This window comes from Nannospalax galili, unplaced genomic scaffold (genome assembly GCF_000622305.1).
Source record: "Nannospalax galili isolate Female #2095 unplaced genomic scaffold, S.galili_v1.0 scaffold1844, whole genome shotgun sequence".
Lineage (NCBI taxonomy): Eukaryota > Metazoa > Chordata > Mammalia > Rodentia > Spalacidae > Nannospalax > Nannospalax galili.
In genome coordinates this window covers 125,242-136,985 of record NW_008351522.1, presented here as the reverse complement: position 1 = coordinate 136,985, position 11,744 = coordinate 125,242, and the positions used below count along the sequence as shown (strand labels likewise).

The 11,744-nt window shown below is 47.2% G+C and overlaps 1 protein-coding gene across 5 annotated transcripts in view; it reads left to right on the top strand.

Annotated features, from left to right (window-relative positions):
* Nucleotides 1-5,867: 5,867 nt before the first annotated feature.
* The window catches only part of Esyt3 (extended synaptotagmin 3), a 55,197-nt gene continuing 49,320 nt past the window's right edge, over nucleotides 5,868-11,744 (top strand). For all 5 annotated transcript variants that reach the window (XR_003846292.1, XM_008848456.2, XM_029553731.1 and 2 more), the window contains exon 1: nucleotides 5,868-8,196. Coding sequence is in view for 4 of the 5 variants with exons in the window: in XM_008848456.2 (XP_008846678.2) it covers nucleotides 7,492-8,196 (705 nt within the window). In the remaining variant the exon portion in view is untranslated. The remainder of the gene's footprint in view (nucleotides 8,197-11,744) is intronic.

Genomic DNA, 11,744 nt, shown 5'->3' with positions numbered 1-11,744 from the left:
GAATGCCTGCCCCTCCTTTATAGTCCTCCAGCCCTGCTAATCACGTTAGTCTCCCTTGGTGACAACCATGTATCTTTAATGCCTTCAACCAGCCACCCCATTAAAGACTGCTCCCCCCTACAAGCATTGGCCTAGGTTGAACAGCCTATATTGCAAGGTCAGATGGGTGGTTATATAACTCAGCTGTGATGCTTCTGAAGGACTTAGACTGACGTCATTTGCTCCCATGTCCCATACTCTTACAAGCCACAAGGCCAGGGGCTCTCTGCTTGTTTGCTTGTAACTTTTTCCTAGTTTTAACAGTTCTAGCAGGGAATATTTCCTAGCTACAGCACGGTTAGCTTTTTCCCCCTTTTTACTATTATCTGTGTTTTCCTCTGAGTCCTTGGACTTTACATAAGTCAGTGTCTGCCTTTTTTCTCTCTTAGCTCTGCACCTGGGTCTGCCAGCTCAGCCTTTTCAGCTTTTCCTGCCTGGGACACATCCTTTATGATACAAAGTGGCCATGCTCTCTCTAAAGCAGGTAAAAGATTTTCTAAGCTTTGGGTAACTTTTAACAAATCTTCACATACCTGCAACACATCCCCACATTTACAACATAACTGTGGCACATGCTTCTGCATGGTTGGCCTCTTTTTAGTTACAGATTTTATGATCCATTGTATAACCCATATGACTATCCCTAACCCCATTAAGCATATGGGTTTTGATTGGCTTCTCTCCTGGATTTGGGTCTCAGAGCCCAGCTGACCCACCACAGGGGCAGTGGGAACAGCACTGCTTTCTGAGGACCACATCCCCAAGGCTGTAGTTCCTTTATCCTGCTGACTATGCCAGTTTTGTGGCCTGAATTCCCTCTGGGCCTCCTGCACTATCAGACAAACCATATAATATATTTTATGTGCATTTATTAATTTACAAAGGAATGAGAACCCAGTGCCTAGCCCCACGCCTCCAGTGCCACAGCTCAGAGCCCGCCATATCAGACCATGCCACCACTACCATAGTCCCCACTAGCATTCGCTCACTCCTCAGGGGCAAGCAATCTCGCCCCAGGTCCACAAGAGTCAGTCCACTCTGTCTTTGAGCTGCTGCGGCTGGCTGCACGTTCCCCACACCATGCAAGCTACCTGAAGTTCCTGGCTTCTGTCCAATTGTAGTCCACCCTCCGTGTCAGGCCCCGCCCACTGGAGGAACCAGCCAATTGGGAGACATCTATTCCAGTACATTTAGACAGATTGAAAAATTTCTTGAAAACAATTTCATAATTAGTTTAGAAAACACAACTGGTTTTTAAAAGAGAAAATCTTAAAATCTTATATATATATATTAAAACAATGGGATGTGAAACACAGTCTCAGTAGATTGGATCCTAAGGGTTGGAGGTAGAAGTTCTCTAGATCTGCAACAGGCTACCTCTAACCTACAGAAGGGCACTGAGGGCAGGAGATTTCCCTTTTTCTCACTTGACCCTTGCCCTGCAGAACCAGTTCGTAGATTTGATAGCGCTGGCATTCACAGCGTGGTGACAGTAATGACTGGGATGCCCCCCTCTCCAGGGAGATGAGCTTCACTGTCTATGTAAATTGAGAGACCTGTGACAGTTCCTGTTGAACACAGCTAACCACACTGGTGTCTGCAGCTCTGGGAGGATGTTCGGGACATGATCCTGTATCCTGACAGTTCTTCAGAGAGGAATTTGAGGAGCAATATTCAGCTGTGTAGCAGGGCTGGACCTGGTAAATATCTCTGTTCAATGAAACCAAACTGTGCGTGAAACAGAGTAATCTGTTTCTGACACCAGTGCATGAGAAGACTCTGGTAGAGAGTCTCTGCTGACAGCAGAGCTGTTGGAGATCGAAGAGATAGCTTGCTTCTGGCCATAGGAAGACTTCAAAGAGTTATTTTAAGCCCTGGAGAGTAAAATGGAAGAGAGTAGAAAAAATTTTACATTAACTAACCAAGTAGGCTGGAAAACCAAAGCTACAATAATTTACAGAAACTATTAGTCTATAAAAGGAAGGACAAAGGGCTAGAGAGATGGCTCAGTGGCTAAGAGCACTGGCTACCCTTGTGGAGGACCCTGGTTTGAATTCCAGCACCCACATGGTGGCTAACAACTATCTATATTAACTCTAGTCCCAGGGGATCCGAAGCCCTCTTCTGATCTCTGTGATCATTGCATGACATGGGTGCACTCACGTACCTGCAGACAATACACTCATAAACATAAAATAAAAATAATAGATAAAAGGCCGGTCATGGTGGTGTATGCCTTTAATCCCAGCACTTTGTAGGCAAAGGCAGGTGAATCTCTATGAGTTCAAGGCCAACCTGATCTACATAGTGAGTTCCAGGCCAGCAGGGACTGCAGGGAGACCCTGTCTCAAAAAGACAAAAAATAAAAAAATAAATAAAAATAACTAAAATATTTTTTTAAAGTAAGGAAAAAATATTAATAAAGCAAGAACATAAGACAGTGTGAGTGCGGTTGTGCATGCTTGAAGTCCCAGCCACTTAGAAAGCCTAGGCAGAAGGATCTCTTGAATCCAGGAATTTGAGGCTAGCCTGGGCCACATTGTCAAACCCCACCTCACAACACAAAACAAAATGTCAAGGATATCGTGGCACCATATGAATGAGCTTTGCAGCTAAGCAAAACAAACCAGCCACAGAAGAGAGAAAAGAATGAATGACCTCACTTAGGAGGAGATACAGAGACCGTGAGGCTATTAAAGATAGTAAGTGGGAGCTGGGTGTGATGGCACACACCTTGGATCCCAGCACTGGGCTTGGGGGGGGGCGGGGGGAGGCAGGCAGATCTCTGAAAGTTCAAGGGTGGCCTGGTCTATGTAGCGAGCTCCAGGCCAGCTGGGGCTACAGGGAGACCCTGTCTCGAAAACAAACAAACAAACAAACAAGACAGAAAGTGGAATAGGAACCACAGAGCTGAACAGTGGGAACTAGTGTAAACTAGTTATTGTATATAGTAGTACTGTCCTGTCTCAATGGTTAAGAGCATTGCCTACTCTTGCAGAGAACCCTGGTTCAGTTCCCAGAACCCACATGGTGGTTAACAGCCCTTTATAACTCAGTTCCAGGGTATCTGATGACATTTTCTGACCTCTGCGGGCATTGCACAACATGGGTGCACTTTACATGCGTGCAGGCAATACACATACATAAAATAAAAATAATAAATAAAATATTAAAATAAAAGTATGTTGGGACTGGAGAGATGGCTCAGTGGTTAAAAGCATTTACTGCTCTTCCAAAAAGACCTGAGTTTGGTTCCCAGCAGTCACATCAGGAGACTCAAAACCACCTGCAACTCCAGCCCCAGGGTAATGACACCCTCTTCTGGCCTCTGTGGATATCTGCACACAGGAGGCACACACACACACACACACACACGAATTTAAAAATACTTAAGTAAATAAAACATCCAAAAGATGTTTAAAAATTAAGTTAAAAATTTTAAAAATCAAATAAATTAGATGAAAGCAGATTTTTCCCTGCCAGCGTCTGCCTTGACTTGTAGCTACATCACTCCAATTCAGCTTCTATCTGCACATGGCTTCTCTTTCTGTGTCTCTTCTGTATCTCTATGTGCAAAATTCCCTTTCCTTTTTTGTGTGTAGTGTGTGTGGTGTGTATTCATGTGTGTGTGTGTGTGTGTGTGTGTGTGTGTGTGTTCAGAGGGAGACTTCAATTGTCTTCCTTGATTGCTCTCCACCTTATTTTATTTTGAGAGAGGGTCTCACTATGCAAAGCTGGCTGGCCTGGAACTCTATACTTAGACCATACTGTACTTGAACTCACAGACATCTATCTGCCTCTGCCTCCTCAGTGCTGGGACTTCAAGCATATGCCACCATTCCAGGCCCTCTGCCTTATTTTTTGAGACAGGTTCTCTCACTGAACTTGCAGTTCATGAGTTCACCTAGACTGGTCAGCCAATGAGCTTCAGTCATCCACCTGTCTCTGCCCACCCCTAACACTGAGTTATAGACACCTTTTGCCCCATGCCCAGCTTTTTACACAGGTGCTGGGAATCTGAACTTAGGTCCTTTACTGACTAAGCTATTTTTTTCCACCCTAAAAATTCCCTTTTCTTAAAAGGGATTCAGGGTTTACCCTATTCTGGCCTGATCTCAACTTGATTATACTTGTAAAGGTACTTCCAAATAAGACCATTCTTGGGTCACAAGGGTTAGGACCTTAGCATAGCTTTTGGGAGAATACAGCTCAACCCACAACAGTAGCCAATTAACATTTGAGCTGCTGCTCTCTGAAAAGCTGGTGTGTGATGTGATGAACTCTTTAAGGCACGCAGGCAAAAGCTCTGGATGGTACCATTCTCCCTGGATTGTGCTGTGTTCAAGCAATCCATAGAATGTTTTATGGGATGTAGTAACTAGATGTCCAGGTTAAGGAAAATAATATGGTCAATGTTCTCAGCATAGACTTCACCTCAAGTAGGGTATGAAATCTTAGATGTCTCATTGGCAATATTCTCATGTATTTAATTTATAAAAGTAGTTTAATGACATTATAGAGTTTAGAAGTGTGGAAGAATCTAATCCTATTCTCACCACTCTAATGTACTGTGCAGTAGACGTAGGAGAGGGACACTCTAGGGAGAGGACTGGGAAAATTTTGATGTGGGAATGAACTTGGTGTTCTCAGGAACAGAAAAAAGCCATGCAGCTGAGGTAGCAAAGTCCCAAAGGATATCCACAGGTCTCAATGCTGTACATCTGTCTTGGTGAGATCCCATTCATAACCAACCACGTTGTTTCCATGGCAACACTCTCCCCCATTATCCTCTCTGCAAATGCACTAAGCAAGGTGGTATGTGAGGTGTGAGTTTGGTGAGTATGAAAAGTGGAGTGGCTGATAAGTGCAGTTGCAGCCTCTCCCCTAGAGGCTTGGCAGTAAAACAGGGTAAAGGCACTCTCTCTGGACTTGTGCCCTCCAGAGCTGGACACTGCGGGGAAGGTTGCAGTGCTCTGTAGGGACGAGGCAAACGGATGAGGAGCAAAGTCCTGACAGGTAACTTCCTGCTCCATGATTCCTAACAGCCAGCTCCTTCTGCTTCAGGTCTCTGGAGACATCTTTATATTCATTATTATTATTATTATTATTATTATTACTTTTTTATTATTCCAAAGAGGAAATTTTTAACGCATTTTTCCAGAAATAACTTGAAGCAGGTATATGTATATATACATATACACACACAATGAAGTTTAAAGGGGTAAAAATAGGAATAAGAAATCAAAGACCAAAGGATTTGCCAACACGGGGTCAACGTTGGTGGAACAATGAAGGTTTCCCTTAGCTCTGTTCTTTTTTTTTTTTTTTGAAAATCCTAACAAGTTTATTGTGCTTGCTTGCTAACGAGTACATGGTGGGGGTTTATTTACCGAAGAGTAGGTGCCCCCCACCCCCCCATTTACAGCTGCACCGAGAAGTCCACACTCAAATATATATCCTGTGACTTCCCTACAGCCCCTTAAATTCTTAATATATTCTTACATCTTCTGTTGACCTGGGCCAACCAATAGAGAAATATCTTGAGGAATGGGTTCAGTAATCAAATTGCAGAAGCACTGGAATAAGCCATATTTAATAGTTTTTATCTGTAGAATTTTTCAGAAACTTTAGTCAGGTGTGGTGGTGCATGCCTTTATTCCCGACACCCAGAAGGCAGAGGCAGGTGGCTCTCTGTGAGTTCTAGGCCAGCCTGGTCTGCATAGGCAATTCCAGGCCAGCCAGGGCTTTGTAGTGAGATCCTGCCTCAAAACAACAAAACAAACAAACAGACAAACAAAAAAGAACTTTTCAGAAACTTTAATAAGATACATGTGACTCCAAAAAGGAACTAGAGTGAGCAGTGTTTAGGTTGATTTCCTGGGGTCACCTGAGGCTTGGAAGGCCAGGAACAGAAGAGGAGAAACATAACCATTGTTGAAAAACTTATTACAGCAATGCAGTGACGCGACATTACAGAGAGGCCTAAACAAAGACAGCCTGATTCTTAGCATCTGTTTAAAGCAAAAATGGGACCCAATATGTTCTGAGAACTTGTTCCTTCATATTTCTCTCAGAACTATGCTCTCAAACAAAGGCCTTGCTCTCTATTTATTGAAACAGTATATCCAGCATAAAATGGGGAAGGAAAGTGGAAGAATTTTCCCTTTCTGACCCCTTACTGACCTACAACAGAACATACAGATGTTATCAACTTAATCCCTCCTGTTGTTTGCAGTACAAGGGGGGCAATCTACTGCTTTTGATGAATATTCACTGCCTGCAGTATTTGATAGTCACAATACACATCACGCACATACATTATTCTGGGTCAAAGGCAAGGAAAGGTCAGGAGGGCTGTATATTTAGGTTTCAAGAGGAGTCCAAAACCTAGTAAGCTTGTTTACAACATAAACAAGCTGAGATAACACTAAGTGATCTTGAAGCATAAATTAACTTTTTGATTACAAGATTAAAGTTGTTCCCACACAACAAGTAATTTCTTTTAGATTTATTTTTATTTTTAATTATGCATACGTATGTGTGTCTCCACAGTGTGTGTGTAGGTGCCCATTGAGGCCAGAAGAGGGTGTTGGATCCCCTGGAGTTGGAGTTGGTGAGCCTGTTGGTATAGGTTCTGGGAGCCAAATTCAGAACGTCTGCAAGGGCTGTAATCACTCTTAACCACAGAACTATCTCTCTAGGCACCAGGAACAAGTAATTTCATCCAGAGGGGAGGGAGGACCTGTAGAACAGGGCAGGAACAAAGGAAGAGAGATTGTCCACGAGGGCTCAGCCTTTCAATGAAAGTGTTCAAAGTGTGTGGAACCATTCCAAGTCAAGCCAGTACTCCTGTCGACTCCAAACTCACGTTCTGGTTATTGATGTAATCTCTTTTAAGCCCAGGTACAATGAATGAGTGCCATCCACAGGATGATTCATTGAATTTAGATTCAGCACTCTGCTCCCCCTAGTCTGGTTGTTCAGACAGTGTTACGCAGAAGCCATGGATTCCACGATTCCCAAGCACCTTGTTTTTCCACTCACAGGTCACTGGCCCTTTCTGGGTGCCCTACAGATAAGCAGGACTGCCTGGCCCCTAGAAGCTCCCAGTCTAGTGGTGTAGGGAGTGATGATCCAAACTGATCCCACCCCCCACCTCCCAGCAGAGAGGGTTACGAAAGTAGTGCAGATTGAGGAGCACAGAAAGGGCCCTAAACTCTGTTTGGCTGGGCTGGGGGTGAGGGGTAGGTCCAGACTTAACAGATTCCCTAAGAGGGGGCAGCGTCACTAACTCTAAAGACCAGCTAGAGGGCCCAGACTCGGGTTTCAGGTCCACCCCGGGGTTGGTCTGTCATCTGTTGAAGGGCCTTGAATGCTCAACCAAGTTTGGAGAATGCTGGGTTTAAGAAACAGGTTTTAGGCTATGTTCATCCAGGTAAGCCAGTTTTGCACATGTCTAAAGCAGTTCTTAGCCCACCCCAAAGAGCGACTGCACCACTCCTGCTGACATCCATGCCAAACGTTGAGGTCCAAGAGCACCCTCAGAGCCGCAGCAGCCTGACCCCACCCCTTTGCACCTGGGCCCGCCCCTGGTGGCGGAGACTTCCGGATTTCGCTGTCGTCGCGGGCTCCGCCCAGGTCTGCTGGTCCCTGACATCGCTTTCCAGGGCCGGCGAGAGCGCAGAGAGGCGCGGGCGAACGGCACAGAGCAGGAGCCGCGGGGCTCTGGGGTCCTGGCGCGCTGAGGACAGATGTTCCCCGGCAGTGGAGAGCTCATGCGTCAGTTCAGGTGAAGCTTCTGGAGAGCCGGAGGGCGACCCCGAGATGGCCGCGGAGGAGCCGTGTGCCCCCGGAGCGTCCCGCGGCCCCTGCACGCAGGAGCGGCCCCCGCGCGGCGCCGAGCTGCGCCTGTCCGGCCAGCTACTGCCGGAGCTCTACGCCTTCGTGACGCGCGTGCTCTTCTACCTGGCGCCCGTGTACCTGGCCGGCTACCTGGGGTTCAGCATCACCTGGCTGCTGCTCGGCGTCCTGCTTTGGATGTGGTGGCGCAGGAACCGCCGCGGGAAGCTGGGGCGTCTGGAGGCCGCCTTCGAATTCCTGGACCACGAGCGCGAGTTCATCAGCCGCGAGCTGCGGGGCCGGCACCTGCCGGCCTGGGTGAGCCGAGGAAGGCGGGGCTCGGAGGGGAGCTGGGGCGCAGACCCCAGGGAGGAGGCGGTGGGAGCGGGGAAACTGGCCTTCTCGCCGGAGCTCAGAGCTTGAGAGAAAAGTCACGAACTGGCCACGCCCAGGAAAAAAAAAGCGTCCAGGACTCCGCAGAGTTACTCGTTTTGCAAACACATGAGCTTCTTCCACCCGCCTATTGATTCAAAGAACTAACACAGGGCATAATACACAGATGGATAAATACAGTATTGACAGGAGCAGTGGGCTCTAGTCACCTTCAGCTGAGTACTGGGGAATGGGGGTTGGGACAGGGCTCCTCCGGGGTGGAGGTACCAGGGCCTGGATGCTGGCAGGCCTCTCCTCTCCAGCATTGTAGGGATGCAAAGGCCTTGTACACACTCCGGCGACAAACCGCCTCCTGGTGGCTCATAGCCTGGCTACAGTTTCTCAAATGGCATCTGGTTCTGAGAATCACCTGGCTGATCTAAGAAACAAGTTCTGGGCCCATTGCCCAACTCCTTGGGTGGGACCCAGGGACTCTGGGCAATGCTTAGGATTGGAAGAACTTGACAAACACTGACCAGAGGAGTCTGTTCCCAGAGGCTGGTGTGTGACGGATCTGCCCCTTTGGTACTGGGGACTCCTGCCTTTTAGATTGCTTCCCCATAGCCCAAACCCATCAGGGAGATGTGCAGAGGTCTACACACACACACCCTTTCCCCTAGCTTCCATATGGCCTGAACTTTAAAATCCAGCCCTGCTGAAGCTCCTCGCACCTGCCTGTGATAGTTCCTCTAAAGTTCTGTTTGAAAGAAAAGCCTAGATAGGCCTATTCATAGTCATTTCAGCTTAAAGAGTGAAAGAAAGAAATTAGGTCTTGCTGTTTTTAGTTTTGGCTAGGGCCACAATGGCAAGATACTGTAGAAACTGTCTTAAACACAGACGCTTATCTCACAGTTCTTGAGGTAATGAGTTCAAGATCAATGTGTCTGCAGGGTGGATTTCTCCTCTGAATATGGACGGCCTCTTTTCTCTGTCCTCACATGCTCTTTCCTATGCACCTGAGTCCAAGTTTCCTCTTTGTTTAAGGACATCAGTCATGGCACTGAGGTCCATTCTAGTGATCATATTCTAAATTAATTATTCTGTCAAGACTGGCTCCAAATGCAGTGACATTGTAAGTTAGAGCATAGGAATTTGGGGAGGGGAGGCACAATTTGTCTCGTAACATTGATATTTAATATGTGGATTGGCAGTAAAACTTTGTAAATAGGAGTTAATATACTTGGGTTGAGGAGGTCAAAGGCTTAGAGTGGACACCCTACTGGTTTCATATCCAGCTGTCTCCAGAACACAGCCTCCTGCTTCTAGAGGGTCTTAAGAAAGGTCTGTCCTCAGCCTGGGTCTTCCTGACTCCCTTGAATGGTGTGGCTGGCAAGTTTTGGGGATCAGATCCTAGGTAGGCCTTGGGATTGAGGCAGTGATGCTAGGCTGGGCTCTGCAGGCCTAGGGAGGCTTGTGAGCACAGCCTGGAGGTGTGAGCAGTGTGTACTTGGCCTGGCTAACTAACATGTGGTCAAAGTTTATGAATGAGGCAGGAATGAGGAAGACTGGGTCAGATTTTGAGGACTACGAGGAGCCTGTGGGAGGTTTTGGAAGACCCTGCAGAAAGCAGTGCAGAGGGAGGAGTAGGCAGGAGGGGACCCAGCTGGGAGCCAGGATGCACGGTAGGTACAGAAGGAGATGGAAAACATGAGGGAGGGGGTGTGGCTGCTTGGTGGCCTCTGGTATGGAGTGAGGAGGGTCCTAGGGGTCTTCTAGGGAGCTTTTTCAGTATAAAGAGCTGGGTGACTATTTCTATGACTGGAATTATCTGGGAAACAGGTCTGGAGAGCTTAGTTACCCATAAACACCTGAGAAGGGCACACAACCTCATGCAGGTTTCCAAGCCCAGGATAATATAGGAATTTTGGAACCTGCTTGGTTGAGTATCCTATTCCTGTCCCCACGGTCTGTTTAGGAATAAGCACACAGTGCTTATGAAGGTAAGGAGAGATGGAGCCCACACTGCAGTGGCACTGCAACCCTTATCCAAGACTTCAGAACACCAATAAAGGGCTATCTTTGTATTTCATGTCAACCTTTTAGCATTGAAAAGTGATTTCCTTGCATAAAAGATGGGATGATGGCCATGAACCCCTTTGGTAGAATTGTAAATCAATAGTGGGGGAACTGGAGAAAAGTTGAGGCTCTTGAGGGCCCCCTGTGTGTCACACTCAGGACTGCCTGGCACCACTGTGCAAGTTGTGTTCAGTAGCACCATGTGTGCGGGGGTGTTGGATGTCCAGTCTACCTGCACTTGTGCTGCTCACAAAAGGCAGCTTTTCTCAATTTGCACTGTCTTTGTGACAGTGCGGCGGCCAGGACCACGTGGAGCTGGAATAAGGGTCCACCCTTCTTCCCTGCCAGGCTGTGGCTGCTCTTGTTAGTCAACTTCCAGCTACGGGCTCCTTTCTTAGACTCCTTTCAACACATTGCTCCAAGCTGCTGACCATAGAAATTGCTTTCCCTCATTAGACCTGTTTCCCCACCTAACAGGGTCTGACTGGGCAGTCTTTCAGAGTCATCTCAGCTCTGCTTTTAATCCTACTCAAATTTCACGCAGCCTGACCTTCCTCTAGCTTTCCTTCCATAGAAGATGGAGCTCAAGTGGAAGGTTTTAAGAGGGCCATGAGTAAAGACCCTAGGGATCCCCTGGGGAGGGTGGAGGTGGGCCCTGCTCCTGGCCCTTGAGCAGGGAGCTGCTGTACATTTCAGATGTATATATGTGTGTATAATTTTGTAGTGCTGGAGATTAAACCCAGGGCCTCACAAATGCTAGGCAAAGCACTCTAACCCTGAGCCACACCTCCAGGCTTAGAAATCAAGAGCCACCTCAGCTGCCCTTGTCTATGCAGCATGGTGACAAGTGGAGAGTCCTTGATACTACTGCTCTGTTTTCATGTACTGGTTATGAGTTGAATGTTTGAAAAACCTGTGTTCAGAGCCAGGCATGGTGGTGCACACCTATAATCTGAGCACTCTAGAGGTGGAGGGAAGAGGACCAGGAGTTCAAGGCCAGGTTTAATTATATATCAAGTCCGAGGCCAGCCTAGGTTACACAGAACCTGTCTCAACAAAACAAAACCAAACCCCCAAACAATCAAAACAAAGTATTTGCTCAGAGCCAGGCATAAGTGGATGCTCAGTAAGGGCCATCACTTCATGATTCTCAACTTTCTAAGTTCCTAACGTTCTTGTCCCAATATGAAACTTAATGTCCAAGTGTACCGTTAGCAAATGTGTCTTTGAAGTGCTGGTTGACTGTAGAGAGTGGAGCAAGTGGGAGGAGGGGTGTACAGAGCACCTTAGGGGACCCTTATCCTGCCAGACTCCTCCTGGACCTGCTTTGTGGCTCCGGGAATTCCAGTTTGGGAGTCATAGTAAGTGTTCACCCACCGGCCTTCAGAGCTGGGCCTCCTTGTTCTGTTTTCCTTGGG